At 36.0% G+C, this 21,203-nt stretch overlaps 3 protein-coding genes across 18 annotated transcripts in view; 2 read left to right on the top strand and 1 right to left on the bottom strand.

Annotated features, from left to right (window-relative positions):
• Window positions 1-13,914, bottom strand: part of LOC111346140 (adhesion G protein-coupled receptor L4-like) — a 60,063-nt gene extending 46,149 nt beyond the window's left edge. The window contains exons 1-18 of one of the 4 annotated variants that reach the window (XM_088750674.1): window positions 12,649-13,174; window positions 12,238-12,458; window positions 11,953-12,012; window positions 10,831-11,038; window positions 10,170-10,277; window positions 9,659-9,746; window positions 8,924-9,014; window positions 8,784-8,833; window positions 8,038-8,164; window positions 7,846-7,949; window positions 7,368-7,470; window positions 7,094-7,244; window positions 6,909-6,990; window positions 6,495-6,561; window positions 6,243-6,325; window positions 5,887-6,007; window positions 5,545-5,586; window positions 4,614-5,422 (exon numbers count right to left, since the gene is read on the bottom strand). In XM_088750674.1, the coding sequence (XP_088606800.1) occupies window positions 5,285-5,422; window positions 5,545-5,586; window positions 5,887-6,007; window positions 6,243-6,325; window positions 6,495-6,561; window positions 6,909-6,990; window positions 7,094-7,244; window positions 7,368-7,470; window positions 7,846-7,949; window positions 8,038-8,164; window positions 8,784-8,833; window positions 8,924-9,014; window positions 9,659-9,746; window positions 10,170-10,277; window positions 10,831-11,038; window positions 11,953-12,012; window positions 12,238-12,458; window positions 12,649-13,003 (2,199 nt within the window). In that variant the 5' untranslated portion in view covers window positions 13,004-13,174 and the 3' untranslated portion in view covers window positions 4,614-5,284. Of the gene's footprint in view, window positions 1-4,613; window positions 5,423-5,544; window positions 5,587-5,886; window positions 6,008-6,242; window positions 6,326-6,494; window positions 6,562-6,908; window positions 6,991-7,093; window positions 7,245-7,367; window positions 7,471-7,845; window positions 7,950-8,037; window positions 8,165-8,783; window positions 8,834-8,923; window positions 9,015-9,658; window positions 9,747-10,169; window positions 10,278-10,830; window positions 11,039-11,952; window positions 12,013-12,237; window positions 12,459-12,648 lie in introns of those variants that run through there. The other 3 variants (XM_088750676.1, XM_088750675.1, XM_088750677.1) reach the window with 3 other exon arrangements.
• Window positions 1-21,203, top strand: part of LOC148736918 (uncharacterized) — a 700,731-nt gene that overhangs the window by 210,168 nt on the left and 469,360 nt on the right. The window lies entirely within an intron of this gene.
• Window positions 61-2,574, top strand: LOC148736942 (uncharacterized). Of its 2 annotated transcripts, none has more exons than XM_088750770.1 (2): window positions 61-201; window positions 651-2,574. In XM_088750770.1, the coding sequence occupies exons 1-2, from the start codon at window positions 123-125 to the stop codon at window positions 908-910; spliced, it is 339 nt and encodes a 112-aa protein (XP_088606896.1). In that variant the 5' UTR covers window positions 61-122; the 3' UTR covers window positions 911-2,574. The 2 variants fall into 2 exon arrangements, with proteins under 2 accessions (XP_088606896.1, XP_088606895.1); XM_088750769.1 differs by having other exon boundaries at window positions 648-2,574.

The following is a 21,203-nucleotide window of genomic DNA, read 5'->3' as shown; positions in this document are numbered from 1 at the left end:
AATACTATATCTACGTTATAATAGTCATGGTTATAAAGGAAAGTAAGAGATTGAGGCAGTGGCATCTTGGTTTTTGCCATTGTCCCTTGTTGTTAAAAGTAAGTTACACGTGACTCTTGTGGATGGCATACTTCCCTTTACTTTTTATCTTGTTTCAGGAACCACTACCAGGTACATCTGGAATTATTTTTGCACAAGCAGGTGAGAAGCATATTATCTAATAAGTAAAATAACCAGTATTTTACCAACCAGTAAGGATACTGATTTTAATGTTGGTAAAAGTGGCCATCTCTGATGATAGTTGATCCACTGGCATCCTACTGCATTTTAGAGGATAACATGGCATAAGGATGTCATTAGAGCTACAAAAGAATTTAATCAGAAGGTTGAACAAAATGATTAGACTCTATTAGAAGATATTGAAAGAACATGGAAATGTATATTCTTGACCTGGAGACCATGGATTATGGAAATTTCCTACTGACCCTTTTAACTAAGGCCCCTACTTAACCTGGCAATCTATAAAGCATTTCCCTCCAAACTGTGACAATATAATTATCAGAGAAATATATGATTGTGAGTCAACAGCAAGAAAAAGAAAATTACTGGTCAGCCTACAATGTCTAAAATTATAACTTTTTCCCCAGAAGAAGGACAAGAAATAGAGGAAAGTTGTGTAGACATCAACAAGGAGGAGAAGAAAGTAGAAGAGAAAAAGGAGCAAAAGAAAGAAGAGGAAGTGAGGGAGCACACAGAAGAAGAGAAAAAGAGGGAACATAAAGATGAAGAGGGGAACGAACATGTTAAACATGAAAGGAAAAGGAAAAAGAAGGACAGGAGAACAACCTCAAAAAAAAAAAGCCAATGGTGGAAAATCACCCAGAATGTTAAAAGTTTAAAAAGACTTTAAAAGGACCCTTGTCAGCCACACCTTTGTTTCTGTTTACCTGTGGATGTTTTCATATTTTATTTCATGTAGAGCAGATCCAAATATAAAAATGCACAATCAAACTGCTTAGGGTAATTTAAAAGACTTCCAGAAACACAACTTGGGACAATGCAATAAAATTTCACTTTCCCATACATTTCACATATTTTCATGGTCATCAAAAATGGTAGAGGCTGGCTAGAGTCCTTCAAAACTTGTTCGATAGAGGCTGCTATAAAGCAACAAGTTAAAAATGTTCTTTGTTTTGATGATAAACAACAAGTGTAGAGCCCAAAACTTCAGTTCCTAATGTAAATATGGTTGGTGTTATAAGGAACTAAAAGTGTTCAGTTTAGAATTTAGTCAAAGTGGGTCATATGTATTGCATGACATTTTATATTGGGTCATTTGAAAAACAAATGGTCTGGGTCAAACTATGATCTTCAAACTTCCAAGAACTGACATCATTCAAACCATCACCAGTATGTCAGAGTCTTTATGCTTTTCAAGGTTTTAGTTGTTTATTGTGGTAAACAATTCATCATAAAGTGGAATCCTTATTTTAAAAAATTACAGACCAATCTTGAATATACGATGTCAAAAAACAGCAAAATATATTTTTCATTTCATGCTTTCTGACCCCAAGTAACTGATTCAACTTCAAATCATGTTTTCAGGTTCAACTGCCATTCTCTTTTGCTTGAAAAACACTAAGCTTTTGTCCTTGTTTCATAACAAAACATAAACACAAGAACAAAGACAACAAATGAAGCATCAAACGATCAGTAAATCAACATATGCAAAATGTCTAAGTAGGCTCATACTAAAATTGTACTCATACCCACGTAATCTGAAATGCTAGTCATCTTAATATTGTGCCCTCATCTAAGGATAGTAAGCACATTTTTTTTTTTTTTTTGGTTTTCTTTAATTATTGCCAGCTGCTTTGGAAGTACTTAATATATATGAGGTAACTTGCTTTTTGTTTGTTTCTTTGTTTTTTAGTCTGTTTTTACATCAGTAAGAGTCCACAACCATTTCATTTAGTGTCAGAATAGAATATTCCAAATAAATGAAACAAAAACATGAACTAGATCGAATACTGGAACTAGTTATGATTTGAATTTAATAGTTGATGTTGCACATGCAATATAGAAGACTTCTAAAAGAGTGCAAAAATTTAGGCTTCTATGAAACTATAAACCTTAACCACAACCATGTTTACTTTACTGAAAGGTGTGAAATTGGCTTCCTTGGGTGAGAGCACAGTGATTTAATATCTAGAGTAGGGACCCCTTGGCTTAATTCTTGCCTTGCACTGAAGAGTAGGCAAAGTTAAAATTACATTATACAGTACATACATATATATGTATATATAAAAAATTGTGGCAAGAAGTTAAAACTCGTTCATATTTTGAAGATGATCCATAAGCATGCAAACCAAAAAAATGTCCCTAGTTAGTCACACCTTTATTTTAATTTACCCGTGGATATTTTGATATTTTATTTCATGTAGAGCAGGTTCAACTTAAACAACAAACATGGCAGATTTGATGTTAAGTTTATTATTTACTATGGTAAAATCAACTTGTATTTATTAAATTAATAGGTATTAAAATATTCAATTCAGTTACTAATATCAAAAATGTCTTGCTTTTTTTTTTTAGTCATGATCGCAGATAAGAATTAAGGTTTTTTCTTTCAGTCAATAAAGTGCGCTAGGTCAGGCTATATGAAAATTAAGGTCAGCTCAACAAGCACTTGATTATTTTGTTAAAAGTGAACTGTTGCAGTTGTGTCATAGCTTTTACAGTTGATTAGTTTGGTGGATCTATTACAAAGTTAATATTTAACATTTTAGGAATCTTATTTGTTCTGAACTATCAAATTAATTCATAAGAATTAATTTCTTTTAACTTAATTGTCAAGTCCATGTTAATCTTACTAGTCAACATTTAATTTGGTTATATCAACTAAGTTGAAATTATAAATTAGCCACTGTACTGTAGAGAGTCAAAAAGCTGAAGTTTCAAGTATTGGCCCTTAACTCTGACAAAGGGTTAATGTTCAAAACGTCAGCTTTTTGAATCTTCAGGGTGGCCAGTTTACAATTTCATCTTAATTAATCTACCCCCACTGACACAGCACCACAGTTTCTTTAAAAACCTCCAACGTTCATTCATTTGTGAACATTTAGTCAATTTTGATTTAAAATAGATTCCTCTGCTATAAAAAATATCACAGTATGATTGTGTTTCACAAAATTATCTGAATAGAATGAGTGAAACACAAAATTGGATAACAAATTTAGCTTCAAAAAAATTATAGTATCCCACCACACTTTCACATGTTCCATGAAATGCTGCTGAGCTATTATGGTCTTGGAAAATGGACATAAGTATAGTTAACATTATTCTTCTTACCATTTGTTTGCAAGATGAGAAAATTTGCTTTTGTTTTTTTCCATTCCCACTAATATGAATGTCAGCTGGTAGCTATGCATACGCGTGACTGTCTTGAATTCTGGTGCCGGAATGTTAGTTTTACTCATCCTCTACTCAGTCTTTTTTGTCCAAACCATTTTAACATTTCCTAAGAGTTATGTTCCTTTTTTGGCTAAAAATGACCAATTAAAATAGGAACGCGAAAATCTATCGAGCTTACGTAACCGAAAACTATGAAGCAGCAAGTAGGAACAAACACCCTCCGGTAAAACAATGTACCAGAAGAAACCAATGCTTACCTTAGGACCATTTCCTCCATCTCTTTAGCAGTGTAAAAATATCCTTTCTCCCTCTCGCGTTCTTTTTAAAATTTCAAAAAAGTCCTGAGTTCGCGACGACAAGTTTGCTAGAATATGACCACTCTCACTCGCCCCAGGCTCCCTCCCGTATTTCAGGCCCGTACAGGCCTGAAATTTTTTTCAGGTCTGATTTTCACTATTGCTCAAATAGTGCTTTACTGCGAAGGATCGTTCTCATATACGTCTCATAACCGCAGTTCACACATATGTTTCATATGTTTGTTGTTGTTTGATTTATCATCTACGGGTTTATATCGAATTAATTTGATGGCCTGCTCCCAGTTGGACCCGTACAGGCCTGAAATTTTTTTTCTTTCAGGTCTGATTTTCACTATTGCTCAAATAGTGCTTTACTGCGAAGGATCGTTCTCATATACAAAACAATCAACGCCGCTTTCATCCCATTTCGCAATTCTAACTTCATTTCCACGCATGAATTCACCTGTCAGTTTTTGACCGATCTGAGACAAGATCACTGAAGCATAGCGAAATACTTTTCCGAAACAAAATAAATAAATAACGCATTGGAGGGTAATAAAAGAGGGAATTTCTGCCCATTATACATTATGAACTACAGCGTTGAAAATGTTATAACAATTGGTTCATACGTCAGCTGTGCGTTCATCGAGATATGAAGCACGCGGGAAGTTTGGAGAGCACTCAAGAAGCTAGAATTTCGCTCAGCTACGCCTCTAGCCACTCTTAGGCATCTTTCGTGCGCTCCAATCTTCCTGCGTGCTTCATATCTCGATGAACGCACGCTGACGTATAGACCAATTGTCAATTGTCTCATACCCTGATAAGACAACTGTGATTTTGTTCATATTACTGACTGCAGAAAATTTAATCTTAGCTTATTTAGAAGCAACTGAGTATAACAAATACATGATATTATATTTACTAACATCTTACTACATTTAGTTTCCTTTGAAAGGCAATCATATCTATTGAGCGAATTGAACAAACTATTATGTAAAGGACCGACTGCCCTTTAATCTAACGATAAATAATAACCACCAGCCTCTAAAATATTTCATTATGATAAACTAACCCCTTTTCTGAAGAAATTCACGGTATGGTGGGTGTTTGGGAGAAGTGATTGCCTCTAAAGAGTCCAACAGTCCTTTCTAAACCAAAGTTTGGACCCCCCCAGTCAAAAACTCCTGGATCCGCCCCTGTGTTTTCCATCTAAAGAAGGTGCTTGCATCTATTTAAGAGCTTAAACAACGTTAGCGGCTGATGACTCTAAAAAGCAGGTCTATCATAGGTTAGACTCGTTGACGCAAATATCAATAATACCCTTTTCTAAAGAGTTTGTATGTCGTTAACGCCTTTGATAGGCTAGAGGTACTCATTTTCCATCAAGAGAAGCTATTGGCATCTAGTTGAGAACTTAGACAACGCTAAAGGCGGATGACTCTAGAAAGCTGGCTTAATATAGATTAGACTACCTGGCACAATTGTCAATAACAACTGACACTCTACAAACATTTAGTCTAGTTCTCAACCTGTCCTAATCCCGTTTCCTAGGTTGAGTGTTTTTTCAGTTCATATTAATGATAAGAAACCAGTTCAACTGCCCTCGCATCTCCAATATCACTCAGATTAGCCTGTGAGCTCTTCTTTGTGGAGTTTCCTTTGTTAACAGATGGAAAAACAGTGTTGACTTTTCTGTTGAATCGCTCTTTAATCTGCAGATAGAGAAACAAATTAAACAAAAAGAAAGCATCCCAACACACACACGCACAAACGCATATCTATTCAAGTTTTAAAATCTCATTACCCACATGTTTTCTTTCTATATCAGACTTACCTGGCTGTTTCGCACACAGTGAAGTAAAAAAATCAGGAAACCCTTAAATGAGGAAAAATTTTCCAGGTTAATCTCTTCTTTTCTCAATATGCGATTGAATTTAGGCAAGTGACAGGTGTTGGTTTTTTTTCTTTTTTTTTCTGTTTCAAATATCTCAGAGCTAGTGCAATGACGTAAATAAATTCTTTAATTATGAGAGTGAAGCAGAAACTATGTTTATGTTCTTTTTAGTTTTATATTCTTCTGTAATATTTACAATTACTGGAGCCACATTATCAACTTAGCTCATGAAAAGACATTATCCACGACATTATTCACGAAAGAAGAGGATTAAACACTTACCTGAGTAGCGTTGAGGATGGTAAAAATGTAAGCGAAAGCTTTGTGTAACGGCGACAAAAAACCAAATAGCCACGTGACACCCAGCAGGGGAATCATCACCGCGCTTGCTCTTATGCCAAGTCTAAACGACGGCAAAAGTTTAAGACAGGGTGTTCTTAAAAGTTTATTAACTGCATCTCATTCTCAAAGTATTTCTGGTCATCAGAAATAATCATGTTTTACTAACATTAGCTAACAAATGAGGAAGTGAGGCAAATATCATTAAAAGGATGATTTAAAGATTTGATAAAATTGTGATAAAAATTTCTGGCAGAAACTGTCTTTCTTTTTATCATTATTTTGAAGATCTATCTCACCGTATTTGCTGGATTTGCTTATCTCCTGTTGGCTGCATTCTGGTTATCTCCCTTACGACTCGAATGAGTATCAAAATGTTGACCTTAGAGAGGAAGGATATGAATATGATTTTGTATTGAAGTATGTCTGTTGGGCACATCAAACGTTAAACTAGAATCCCAAAGAATAATGTCAAAAGAAAGTGATCCAAGCGTTAAACTAAATTCCCAAATAGTAATGTCAAAAGAAAGTGATGCAAATCAGAGACTTACAACTTCAATGGTAATCACAAATGTGACAAATATCCAAATCAAACTGTTAGCTGAGGACATCCAACAGCTACAAAAACAAATGGGAAACAGAAAGAGAGACACAGAGAAATAAAAAATAGAGTCCTTCTGGATTTCAATTTCACAATATCACCGATCAGTTTTGTATATTGAAAGTAACATTGATAGAGACTCTAGGTTGAAGGCTGGCCTGAAGGATAAAGGTTATAGGTAGTATGAAGAGGGCACATTAATGTACTGAACGATAAAAGGGAGGAAAATGTTCAAAATAGAGCGAAAAAAGCCTCGAAAACTGAAAGACTGAGATTGACAAAAGGAGGAAAAGCGAAGAGGAAAGAACTTAAAAAAGCCTTTTACAAAAAGGAAGAGCAGTGGAAGTAAAAATAGCCTTCTTACTATTTATCACTGGTATAGCTCTGTAATCCTTCTTTTCCAGCAGAGATGCTCAATGAAATGGCTACCATAACGATGGGAAAGCCTATCACGAAATTTCAAACCAAATAATGGAATCAAAATGATGCATGAGTGAATGAAATGATTCACAACAGTGTATGATAGTTTCAATTGTAAAAGAAAAATACCCCATGACATGACGTGATACATGTGCATCTTGGTGTTGATGTTGTAAACTTTCACAACAAACAGGTAGAGATAAATTCCCTCCACCAGCATCCAGCAGAAAGCGGCCATTAAGAAATATTGCATTAGAACTGCTACTGTGACACAAACAGCCTGCAACAAAAACAAACAAACAAAAAAATGGGAAGAAAATAGCTGCAATTTCCTATATCTTTTTCACGTTAGTTTCGAAATTTATGTCTGTGTTTATTCCGCGAATGGTGAGAAACCCCTCACCTTGTTCTTTGTGGCGTTTATCCCAGCCATGAAGATGATTTGTCCAGCTCCGAGGGACACAGCGAGACTTAAGCGTATTTGAGACAGAGGTTGACGAACATCTCTGATAAAATTAAAAAGATTTGTAAGGTACATGACATGACAGAAAGCAAGAGAGTTTAGTTAAACACACGAATAGTAAAGCCAAGCAAAAAAAAAAAATCAATGATTATCCGACAGATGCTCTTTATCTCCTCTTGACTGATGTAAATGTGAAGTTCAAAAAAAATAAAGAACCAGCATGGGGACGATTGAAGGGAGAAAAAACTTGGACAATTGCTGATGATGAATGCTGGCGCCCGACACATACTCTACGTAGTTAGGAAAATTTGATCTATTTTCAGCATGAACACTGCGCATGCATTGACCTGGTTTATACGAAACGTCTTGAAAGACATTTGAGAATTTACTTCCATGATTATTTGGTGACAGATCTTACGTGAGGAAAGAATACAGAATAATTGTCGAGAGCATTCCGATGATAGACAGGCTTAATCCTACGTGTGTGATGATCTCCAGAACAGTTACGTCCTTTTCGGTGAGCTGCGTCGAAAGAAAAAAGAGGGTCACAAATTGAGTGAATAAACCACACAGACCTCTATTTGAAAGAAAATCAAGAAAAAAAAGCTACCTTGTTGCTACCGCTGAGGTCAACTAAGACAGCAAAATGAGTCAAACGATTGCAGCCACAAACTGTTTCTTCAGAGTTGCTCTTAGAAAGATCCATATGACAACCCTCCTCTGAAAACCCGTCTGGACTGAAAAAAAGAAAAAAGTGGTACATTATTGCAAATAAGAATAATAATTTTAAATGGAAAACAAATAAAATTCATCGGGATTCAAACAACAATCATAGCGTTTTGGTATTTCACAGCAAAAAGCCATCAGTTTCTTCCTAGTGATATAATGACTAGATACACTTTGGAGGTAGACTGCGAAACATTTTTAAAAGGATTCTTAAAATGCTCGCATATCCTATCATTTGTGAAAAAAAAACAACAACAACAATAAATAAACAGCAAAAAAAAAACAAAACACAGCAAGGGAACAAATCAAACAACAATAACAAACAATAAAATCTCGCACAATTTATAGGAGCTAAGCCCGTTGAACTCAGTGGCACCAGTGCAATACTAAATGGCGGCCAGGAAAAGTTATAGTCGTATGAAGAGATTTTGGCCGGTTGAATATCTTGTCTAGTGCGAGAAAACTGATAGGTCAGACTTCATCTCCGAGAATCATTACCGACATTGTAATCTGAAATTCAGGACTACCCCAATCACAAATAACCGTTTGACCAATAATTTCCAATTTAATTCTGTGTTCAAAAAGAAAATAGAGTTCCAAAGTATTTTTTATCAATGCTTATGTTTCTACCTTTTTTTGGAGCCACTCCAAAACACGCAACGTTTTTCTTCGTCAACGACCTGAAAAGAGATTTTATATGTATTTCTTTGAGCTTGACCCAAAAACAACACAGTGGAACCAAAGTATCTTTTGGGTGTTCACGCTGTTACCTTCAGGTTTCTGAACTTTAATATGGCATCTTGTCGTAATTGTTCAGGCTTGGGATCCATGGCTGCCGTTATTATTCTAGTGTTAATGTACCTGTAGAGAAATGTTGTTTTCAAAATCATCCAGGTATGGTATAGCCCAGAATCCTATCAAGCTTTGCAAACCAATGCATGACTTTAAGCTTTATAACAGAGAAATGTTTCCTTTCCTTTACATTTTTCATTATTCTACAGTGAGAACGAAGATTGAATTCTCGTTATTTTTAACGTAACCGTTCGAGAACTGTCCTAAGTGTGCTAAAATTGGACTTGGGTCGCCGACACTTGTTGGCAAATTGATTTATTATAGTCGGATTAAAGACATATGAAACTAGAAATGGCAGGTACTTTTTATTAGGCTTCATCTATTTTCATTAGCTTAATTTCCAACGGCAACGCCTATATACGATTGGTTAAGTTTACGTATGGTCGTATCATAAGTGCCGCTGACATGTATCGATGACGCAGTTTGCCATACCATGTGCGTTAGTAGTTTTTTAGTCGGTTTTGAAGAAGCAATTAACTTCCGATCGTTAGATAGATGTCTGTAAATGTTCGTAGTTATTATTACATTACAAAGACGCATACGAGTTGTTGTGTTTATTTCGCCAAGGCGGTAGATGGCCCATACAGCCTATCATGCATTCTATACATGTAAAACATGAATAATTTCTCAAGTGATTAATCGTTTAAAGTCACCTTGAATTGCCAGTTTCATCCCTGATGGATTTATTTCTCAACAGTAATTCATGGAGATCCTTGTACATGCACCCAACAACCACTGACCCTAAAATGAACTACAATCGGTCAGTTTGAAATTCTCCTGGCGACCCCATAGGGGCTAGCTCAGTTAAATACTTATCCCAAATCACTGGCTTAACGCGAACAACATGCATCAAATGTTTTGTAAATATTTTTAGAAGATAAAATTCATTTTTTGATTGGTTTACTGGTGCAATAAACGACGAGTTTTTGACCGATCAGGGCACTTCTAGTTGCTAAGCTATTTTATAATTTTAAATGTTTGATAAAAATTAAGCTGATAATAAACATCAATGTAAATTCTAAAACACAGAAGAGTATCCCGTTCAATTTACTATTAATGGACCAAGTTTTTCAACGTATTTAACACATTAAAATGAGATTTAACAAAATCCAAAACAAAAATCTATTTTTACTATCTAGAGTTCAATATGGGTTTGACACAAACCATTTTCAGAAAAATCCTCAGAGGAAATATTAATGCTGGCTTGCCATTTTTCTTCCTTGAGAAAGAAGTCAGTAGCATTTTGGCGGTAGCCTCTTTGAATACCCATAACTGACGGAAGAAGGCGAATATCAGCTGTTAGGTGATGATTGGAATTGTGAAACTACAATAGCGTGTGAGGATTTTATTAATATTGTAATGATAATTATTGTTATTATTATTATTATTATTATCATTATCAATTATAATCATTATTTTGTAGGTACATTGGCAGTACCACACTTCGATTCCTTAAACGCGATTCTGATTCATTTGACGCAATCAAATTAATATTGTATTGTAATCATAAAGATATATAAAATATTAAGGGGATGGAATACTCAAACAGCGGAAACTGGAACAAACGTATTAACTCAGAGAATATACGTTTCCTTCAATTTAGTTTTTAACCTTCTTCTTGCAACTAATTGCATCAACCCGAGAGACAAGAGACCAACAAGTTTAATGCACTCAATACTACTCCCATAAGCCTTTCAAAACGTCACTTTTATTATTTCTTTAGGCTTGACAGCATATTGACCATCTTGTTCGTCACTTTGTCAGACCGTGATTGAAAAATTAGGAAAATATCAACATTTCTAAAGAGAGGATGTTTTTAGCTCACCCATTTTTTGGCTTGTGGTCTTCGTGGATGGCTTCGTCTGACTCAGATGGTGTTTACCATAATTTAGAGCAAACTCCTCGAGGGAGATTGCCACTTCAAAAATAAATTCTCGTATTTTTTCTTCTTCTCTGTTACTTAGTTGGCCTCTATGGGGTTTTGTGATGTTCAGTAAACGATCGGTGAAGACTTCAAATACCCGTACAGCCTCCTTTAATGACAAGATTTATAATACTCTTAATTATGTAAAATGCAGTTCTTGATATGTGATACGATTGTCAGCCCTGAGAAAAGCCGTAATTGTACAGTGTAAAATTATTGTCTTGTTTTTTACGCACGTTTCATATGAAAAATCAGCTGCTGATACTTCACTAGAATTTCACACCATTTGAAGAGATCATGAATGAATGGCAAGGCGATCAAACATTCCCAATATCAAGTTGTTTATCGAGATTTTCTCGAATCGTGACTGCTAAAACCACCACGAGATTCATACTGGTCACAAACAGTGACCATACATATTTTCCAGTAGTCGAAGGGAAAAGGTAGCTCTTTTTAGTGACCATCTGACCAATTGACTAACTAAATTTGCTCGTGGATATGGAGTTCCTTTTCTTGCTCTCAAGTAAGTATCGAATGTAGCACTCAAGGAGAAATAGCATTTCTATCCGTTGCCATGTATTTTTTCTCAACTTATCCGTGGTACTTTGAATTTTAGAACTTTACCATCCAATTATGTCAACATAAGGGGATATAAATCACACATCGATATCGTAAGAATTCTCAAAGGCGAAATTGCATGTAATTAGGATTAATTCCAATTCGGACTGATTAAAACCTATAGGCGAGGTAAGAGCAAATTTCATCCGAGACTTGAGGACTCCATTTTAAAAAGATTAACGGGTTATACTTCATTTTTTCCACCGCCGTTCTTTCAATAAAGGGGCGCTGCTATTCTTTAGAACAGCTATCCATATCTAACGCGCTTTATTTAGTCTTTCTCCCTTATCTGAACACTTATAAAACTTACAAATAGCTTTCGTCATATCCCTAAATATTGCAAATGCCATATCAACTATTTATTTAATCATGATCATGATAGATAAGTAATTAGTAAGTTCCTACCTTTAAAGAACTGTTTCTCCTGATGTCTATTCCATTAATTTTAGAAACAGAATCATTTGCCTGTGGCGAAGAAAGACAGTAGCAATTTCAATAAGATTCCTCTACAGGAATGAAAAGCTCTCTAAAATTTGGCCCACTCCCAACGTGTGGCCTCGTAGCTCACTTGATAGTAGCGCTCAACTGGTATCTGGAAGACATGTTAGAATCGTGTCGAATCCTGAATTGATAAACGCCATAGAGCATGAGAGTTATAGCTACAAGAATAAGAAAAATTATAATACATACCACATTCTTAATTACTTGTAAAGTCGATGACGGAGATGTCTTAGTGAGCGATGATGAAGACCACGATGGTACCGGTGAAGATGGTGATGGTGCTGCCGTTGACGATGATGATAAGGATGACGATGATGATGATAAGGATGATGATGATGTCGAGGAAGACAACAGTAATGATGATAAAGGTAATGGTGTGAGAAAGGACGGTGACGGTGTTTGCAAAGGAGCTAAATGTTGAAATAAAAGTTCATTAAAACAACGAAATTAAGAAAAAAGATTGCAGAGCCACGATAAAGCGCGAAGAATTCGAAAAGTGAGATATTTGGATATTGTATTTCTTACACAATATATCAAGTATCCAATCGGGAAAAAACGAACAAAAAACCTTTAAGAATTTAATTTGTTAATTGTACTCACTGTAAGCTTGAGAATTTTTTGTTCCCTGCACCGTTGAGCTTTGAGTTGCGAAAACTTGAATTGTTGTAGCCGTGGTAGATGTAATAAAATTTGAAGTGCTGCGTTGGCCTTTGGAAAATTTAGTGCACGGGCAGCGTTTACCCACGCCACAGTCAGTATAAAAGTTTCCTAACGACATGAAGCTATTACAGCATTGTTCATTCCCGGAGCATTGTAGCTTATTCTGAAAACTTATTGGCCAAGCTCTAGTCATGTGACATATGGCAGCGTCGCACGTCTGTGCACACTGAACAGCATAACAATGCATACTACAAACGTTTAGATGTTCTTCGCACTGCTGACTACAATTTCCCATGCTGCATTCCAGATTACATGTTTCGGCGCTGCATGTTGGAAGCCAAATAAGTGCACTACATTTCAAGTTACAACTACAACTACCACTGTTGCATGTCCTTGTGCATGGAGTTACATTGGGACCGCAAATATTATCACCTAGAACAACGCCTGAAAAATAAACTACTATTATTGATTATAGGCAGGGTAGTGTTCAAAAATTAATAGCTATTATTATATGGCTGTGTCTCACAATGACTGGGAACTACTGAATCCACGAATTTGATTGGCTGAAATCAATATTGAAAGCAGTCTAGATTTTCCCATCTAGACCAGCATCTAGACCGGTCTAGAAGAAAAAGGTACAAAGGATATAAAAAATTGGCATATAAGACACAGCCATATAATAAACATCTTATTAACCGAGCTAGGTCGGTCTGTATGGGAGAATCTTAACCTCGGTCGCTGGTACAGACCGAACGCAGTGAGGTCTGTGCTGGCGACCTCGGTCAAGATTTTCCCATACAGACCTCCCGCTTGGTTGGTAAGAACTAGAGATAAATAGACAGGTGGGTAAGATCTTGGCTAATCCACCATATGGCTTTATATCACTGTTAAACAAAAATCTTTATAGATTATTGTAGCAATGTGTGAGTATAAGTTAAAAGTACGTGTGATATTAAAACATTTACCTCGTACAAGTATTCAACTAGCGTGAAGCTCATGGATGTCACCAATTTTTAGTTTTATAGACACCTAAAACTTCAAAGCACCTTTATAACTTTCTATATAGGCAAAATTTTCTAGCCCGTATTTACTCTGTATGGTAATGTATCATTAGCACCGATGTTTTGCTTTGTTTTGTTTTAGTTTTCTTGCTTTCAAGGATATGCAGCTTTTAGTTGATTAATGCACTTGTTTGTTTATAAAGATAAATTATACTTTGTCAGTATGCCCAGAAATCATCCCCTCTTCGATCTTTACTGGTGGCCCTTCTATGATATGATGAAAGGGTAACTGCAAGTTGACATAACTACGCTATGTAGCCAAGCACTAAGGGATACGTTATCGTATTCCTGAGTGTAAAAAGTATTTCCGGATAACGGCGTTGGTTTTGTCCCCTATCATTGATTCAACAGAATGCATGGAATCAAACAATGGTATTGTAAATATTTAAGACTCAAATAAAAAGTGGAAAGGAAATAACGGAAGCCGACAAACCCTTCTAAAAAAAGACTTAAAATTCTGTTGTTAACTAGGCTAATGAGTACCGTAATTTGCGACAGGCAAGAGCTGGGAGAGCTTAGTGTCATCCATCCATTAACTTTGTTCTAGAATTTGCATATCTCTAACTTTAAAATGAGGGTAAAATTACACCATCGTCATTTACATGTTAGCGCGAGTTAAATCGGGTTTTTAGCCTATAGATCATTATACGTGAAGGTGTAGTCTGATCGTCCGGGTGAGTGTAGTCCTGAGAAGGACTGTTGTCGGTGGGAGTGACTGACGTTTCGACAACCTGTGCGGAAGTCATCATCAGAGTCAAGTGAGTGATTGTTGTCAGTAGAATGTTCTTATTCCAGTTCGTGTGAAATGATCGGTTGGTTTTGCCGTGATGTTATTGGCTGTAAGACTCAAGTGACCTACGTCGTTCGTGATTGGTCTGTTTCGGTCTGTCGGTAAAGCTAGGTTGTTCTTTTTCGGTCGCTTGTGATGTTTATGTCGTGAATGAGTCGTTTGTATGGGGCGGGTAGTTGTTGACATCTGTTTAGGGGAGTCTGTTCTAAGTTAGTAAACCAGCTTTCCAGAGTCAGTCGTTGAAAATAGTCATTATACGTTGCTTAACTCGCTTCTCTATGTAAATACCTTGAAATGCTGTTTTTTTTTATTTTATTCCTGGCTTCCTTATAGAAGCTGATGAGGTCGGCTCTAACAAAAAGCATCCTAATCTAGAACTATTCCAAGCTCTAGCGGTCTCAGTTACGCTTTATTATTTTTTTCCAAGATTATACTGAAACCCATAGATTCTACTCCTTGGAGTATACTTGTAAGACATACTCTACGAAATTAAATCTTCTAAGAAGAATTTTGGTACTCACTCAACAGAGTTATTGATAACAGGAGTGTTCTCCACATTTTACAATAAGCCATGATCATTTTTCCATCGATGAGTGGGTCAGGTTTTTTTTTAGCAACACACTCAACCAAAGGCAAGCTTTTTACAAATTGGTATTAACTGTAAATTAGCTCAAAATTCCCTTCCTAGCGTTATAATTACGAGGCGTCCTCTACTTAGAGCTATTCTAAAAATCTGTCTTTCTTCGTGTTGTTTTGTGCCACAGTCATTCGCTTATTGCTGGCATGTTATGCGGGTAATTGACTGTCACTCAAATTATTGACGTGGGCTCTTTCCCTCCAAATTTAGTCACAACATGTATTTTACACCTGTTTTGAACTACAGCACAAATATAACATGTACGGAATAAGCAGATCAAGAAACTGTTTCATTGCAATTCTCGTAACTCTTTCAATAGGCTAGCTTGAGATAAACAATGACAAGGCGTAAAAATACTATTTTTTGCAGGTATATAGCTCTAGGCTAAGGATATTAACTAAGCGTCGACGGAAGGTATTTATTTTAATTTCAATATTAATCACTGACTAATTGGACTCTTAATCATTTAGCGAGTCAACGACGATCAGCTTTGTCTCTTTAAAGTGCTAGCGTCAAACGTGTCGCCTCGAGACAATTATAACTCAGCTTAAAAAAGGTCTGTTATAGAAGCTTTTATTTCGTCAATATTGGTACCCACTAGGTGGTGCAGAGATGTAGATGACCCCTGTTTATGCCATGCACTACATGATTCATATATTTCTTTTTTTCTTTCACTAGGTATGAAGGTTATTTATTTCCACTACATTAACGTTTCTTTTCCTTTTCCTCATTCCCGATGACGAATAGTCAATGCTATACTTTGTGGATCAGATTCACGCAGAATATGGTGGACAGCAATAATTAATTTGTTTTGTTTAAGCACGCACTTCTTATAATTCACAATACTTTCTGATTAGCTTTTTTCTTCAATATTTACGGTTTGGTAACTAATAGCATATACGAAGTGCTTCGTAATCAACCTCCTGTTTCAGACCACCCTTAGGGTTTCTCAAAATTTTCAGGAAAATACATTATGGTAAAAAAAGTAACGAAAAATTAACTTAAAATAATGAAGGAGCAGTTTGAACAATTTTGTGAAACAAAGATTGCCATCGTGAAATCAGAAAGCTCTATCACTTTTCCTATCGTTTTTTACGAGTAAAGAATGGATCAAAGCGATTTCCTTTATAAGAACCTTCGGAACACCGATATTTTTTTTTCGTCCGTGATCACATAATAAAATACCGTTTTGCATTTAGGATGCAGTACTTGGCCTTCGAGGGTAGTTTCTTTCAATTTCCTTCTCTTTTTTAACGGGGCTACCACGCGCGCTTCGCGTGGAATATGTGAACCTCTATTCGTTTGGTTGTCACGTGACTGACCGAGCGTACGTACGTACGTGCGTAAGGGAGGGGTGACTCAGGCGAGTCTTGGCAAATGTACATCTATGTTATCGCTAATATTACGAACTTGGGGGCTCCGCTTTAAGGCTTTGCTAAATCTATATATTATCTCAAACTACGCATTACTATTTTAACTATTGTATCCTTGGGAAAATTTGGAATAATGTTGAAACGCAAGCTGGTTATTAACAAAAACGTGTTTGGAACTGAACTCTTTAGCCCGCTGAAGTGTAAAATGGTCGATCATAACATGTCAACTTAAATGACTCCTAAAAGGTTTCTAGCGGCAAAAATTCCTGGTCCTTGGATTTCTTTAATAACAACTGCATATAAATCAAGGCGGTAAAATTCATAAGATTGAGATTTTTCCTCTATTACTGCGAACGGCAAACGTCAAGTTGTGACGTTTCAATTCGAAGAGAGCTCTTTTGCTGTATGTCATTTACAGCAAATTGTTCGTCTTGCTCTCAAAGCGTAACTCACATACTCTTTTTAAATTAAGCTACCGTATATAAAGGGGGAGGGGTGGGGAGGGGGTGAGGGTTGGGAGAGAGGTAAACCTCGTCTCTCCTATTTCTGCTCTAAAAGTCAAGAAATTGCACTCCCTTTTAATGATTTTTTAAGCCAGACTGATGCAAATCATTAGCAAATTTGCTGTAGCATTTGATTCGCCACAAATTTACCTTGTCAGTATCACTGAAGAAGGCTTCGTTGATTGTTATCTTTTGGAAATCTTTCCCAGGCCTCACACCAAGTGTTGTTTTGAGCTAGAAACAGCTGTTTATTGCAATTGCAAGCATTTTATACGGGAAAGTGATTGTCATGTAAACGATTGACGTCATTTGTTTCTGCGAAAATAAGACGCAGTATGCCTTTTGTAGCCGTTTAAAATTGAAATAAAACAAATAAAACTGGGAAGAAACTATTCCGTAACAGATTTTCCAACTCTTTTAATATAATAACGTGGGATACGGGGGATGTATGATGATAAAGCGAAAACGAGATTTTTTTTTCTCAATGATGTAGCCCGAGGCTAGAGGTTAAAATGCGGAAAACAGAAACTGAGTATTCACGCTGATCTAGGTATTAATTACTGACTAGTATTTTATGTTTATTTAGCAAGTTAACGGTGACTTTACTTTTTAGGGACCAAATGTTTTGGCTCGAGATCATTACGCCATTAGACTAAAATGTTTGTAACAGATCTATCTGAGATTATTTTTTCCCTTTTATGAATTCATTGATACCCGTTAAGTGTATAGACATAGCGCCCCTGATTGTTTCGTGCACAAGTATTTTCGATGATACACATAGCTTTATTTCGTTTTCGTGAATAGCGGGGATAAGAATTTAAGAAATGTTGTTTGATTAGCCGTTTTTCTTTTTTTATATATATAAAAGCTACTCGAAATTTTGGCGTCTTTCATTTGTTATTTTCATAACAATATTTTATTCCTACATTCACAACGACGAAGTCCCATTTCCATACTTTGTGGATACGAATCGTGCATATTATGGTGACAGTGATAATTTTTGATTCTAAAACACACGCCTGGTAGTTCAAAATAGTTTTCTGATTGGCCGTTTCCTTTAAAATTACGGGTTATTAACTAATAGCTGATAGAAAATGTTTTCGCATTAAAAAAACATGTTTCAGACCCTAAGGGTTTCTGAAATTTTCAAGTCAATATTCTGAGAAAAAGAAAGAAAGATCGATAATCTTTGAATAATGACAGTCCAGTAAGCACATCTTGACTGAATAAAAGTTGCCATCGGGAATTCTTAGAGCTTCATTAATGTTTCCTAACGAGAAAATTCAGATAAGTTCAAATGATTTTGTGGGCAAAAAAATTGCAAATGCTTCTAAGCCTTGCTCACCTTGCATTTGTATAAAGAAGTATTTTTCCGTGTTCTCAAAGCCTTATCTAAATGCAATGACGGCAGACAAACCCGAGTCGCAGTTTTCACGGATTTTGAGAAGTCTCCCTGGCAACCCTTCCCCTGGTTGAAATTATTCCTGACAAATACACGCGAGTCAAACGTGTTTACACACTCACACTTAACTAGACCTTTCGACCAAGAATAAAAAAATGGGTTTTGGACAACCATTAACAGCCAAGTTGAATGAAATGTACTAAAACTCGCAAAAGCAAAGTGGAAAGAAACAAGCGAAACCACCGATACGACCAAACGAGACGATCGAAATAAGCGAACCAAACAACAAAAATAAACTATCAGGACGACCAAAAAATATACAAAACACAGTCAATGATGAGAAAATAAATGTCCAGGGATGTCCGGCGTCAACCGTGATATTAGTCTCGTTTCGATAATGGTCAACTTTGACCTACCTCGCAAGTAATTTATATTTCAGTGGGTAAGATCTTGGCTAAGCCACCATATGGTTCAGTATAACTGTTAAAGAAGAATCTTTATAGATTATTAATGAAGCAATGTGTAAGCATAAGTTAAAAATAAGTGTGATATTAAACCATCTACCCCCAACAAGTATTCAACTAGCGTGAAGCTAATGGATGTCACTAATTCTTAGTTTTAGACACACCTAAAACTTCAAAGCATCTTTATGGCTTTCTAGATGGGAAAAATTTGTTATCCCGTATTTGCTCTGAATGGTAATGTATCATTAGCACCGATGTTTTACTTTGTTTTGTTTTGGTTTGGTTTTATTGCTTTCAAGGATATGCAGCTGTTAGTTCATTACAGCACTTCTTTGTTTATAAAGATAAATTATACTTTGTCAGTATGCCCAGAAATCATCCCCTCTTCGATCTTTACAGGTGACCCTTCTATGATTAAAAGGTAACTGCAAGTTGGCATAACTACCCTATGTAACAAGGCACTGTGGGATACTTTATCATATTCCTGAGTGTAAAAAGTATTTCCGATAACGGCGTTGGTTTGTCCCCTATTATTAACTCAACAGAAGGCATGGAATAAAACAATGATAATGTAAATATACAAGATTCAAATAAAAAGTGGAAAGGAGAAAAAGGAAGCCGACACACCCTTCTCAAAAAAAGACTTAAAATTTTGTTGTTAACTAGGCCAATAAGTTCTCTAATTTGCGAGAGGCAAGAGCTGGGAGAGTTTAGCGTCATTCATGATCCATTAACTTGTTTTATAATTTGCATATCTCTAACTTCAAAATCAGGCTAAAATTAAACCATCGTCATCGACATGTTGGCGCGAGTTAAATCGGGTTTCTAGCTTAGAGATCATTATGCGTTGCTTAACTCGCTTCTTTAAGTAAATCCCTTGAAATGCTGTTTCTTTTATTTTATTCCTGACTTCCTTATAGAAGCTGATGAGGTTGGCTTTAACAAAAGACACCCTAATCTAGAACCATTCTAGGCTTTAGCGGTTTCAGTTTCCACTTTATTACTTTTTTTCCAAGATTATACTGAAACCCATATATTCTACTCCTAGGATTATACTTGTAAGACATACTCTACGAAATTAAATCTTCTAAGAAGAATGTTGGTACTCACTCAATAGAGTCATTGATAACAGGAGTGTTACCCACATTTTACAATCAGCCATGATCATTTTTCCAACGATGTGTGGGTCAGGATTTTTTTCAGCATCACTCTCAACCAAAGCCTTTTATAAATTACTATTAGCTGTAGATTAGCTCAAAATTCCCTTTCCTAGCGTTATGATTATAAGACTGTGGGCGTCCTCTATTTAGAGCTATTTAAAAATTTGTCTTTCTTCGTGTTGTTTTGTGCCACAACCAGTCGCTTATTGCTGGCATGTTATGCGGGTAATCGACTGTCATTCAGATTATTGACGTCGGGTCTTTCCCCCCAAATTTAGTCACAATAAGTACTTTACACCTGTTTTGAAGTACAGCACAAATATAACACGTATGGAATAAGCAGATCAAGAAACTGTTTCATTGCAATTTTCATAACTCTTTCAATAGGCTGGCATGAGATAAACAATAACAAGGCGTAATAATACTATTTTTTGCAAGTATGTAGCTCTAGGCTAAGAATATTAACTAAGCGGCGACGGAAGGTATTTATTTTAATTTTAATATTAATTACTGACCAATTGGACTCTTAATCATTTAGCGAGTCAACGACGATCAGCTTTGTCTCTTTAGAGTGCTAGCGTCAAACGTGTCGCCTCGAGACAATTATAGCTCAGCTTGAAACAGGTCTGTTATAGAAGCTTTTCTTTCATCAATATTGGTACCCACCAGGTGGTGCAGAGATGTAGATGGCCCCCGTTTATGCCATGCACCACACGACGCACATATTTCTTTTTTTCTTTCACTAGGTATGAGGGTTCTTTATTTTCACTACATTAACGTTTCGCTTCCGTTTCCTCATTCACAATGACGAATAGTCAATGCTCTACTTTGTGGAACAGAGTCACTCTGAATATGGTGGACAGCAATAATTAATTTGTTTTGTTTAAGCACGCACATCTTATAATTCACAATACTTTCCTGATTAGCTTTTTCCTCCAATATTGACGGTTTGGTAACTAATAGTAAATACAGAATGCTTCGTAATCAACCTCCTTTTTCAGACTACCCCTAGAGTTTCTCAAAATTTTCAGGAAAATACATTCTGGAAAAAAAGGGACGAAAAATTAACTTAAAGTAATGACGGAGCAGTTTGAACAATTTTGTG

The sequence above is a fragment of the Stylophora pistillata genome, chromosome 2 (genome assembly GCF_964205215.1).
Source record: "Stylophora pistillata chromosome 2, jaStyPist1.2, whole genome shotgun sequence".
NCBI classification, from domain to species: Eukaryota; Metazoa; Cnidaria; class Anthozoa; order Scleractinia; family Pocilloporidae; genus Stylophora; species Stylophora pistillata.
Note: the sequence above shows the minus strand (reverse complement) of the source record. Positions and strands in the feature narration are given on the sequence as shown.

Bases quoted from the DNA above. Each gene is read 5' to 3' on its own strand.
- LOC148736942 (XM_088750769.1), top strand. From the start codon at position 123: ATGGCATACTTCCCTTTACTTTTTATCTTGTTTCAGGAACCACTACCA. The intron at 202-647 runs GTGAGAAGCATA...CTTTTTCCCCAG, and splicing joins AATTATTTTTGCACAAGCAG to AAGAAGGACAAGAAATAGAG.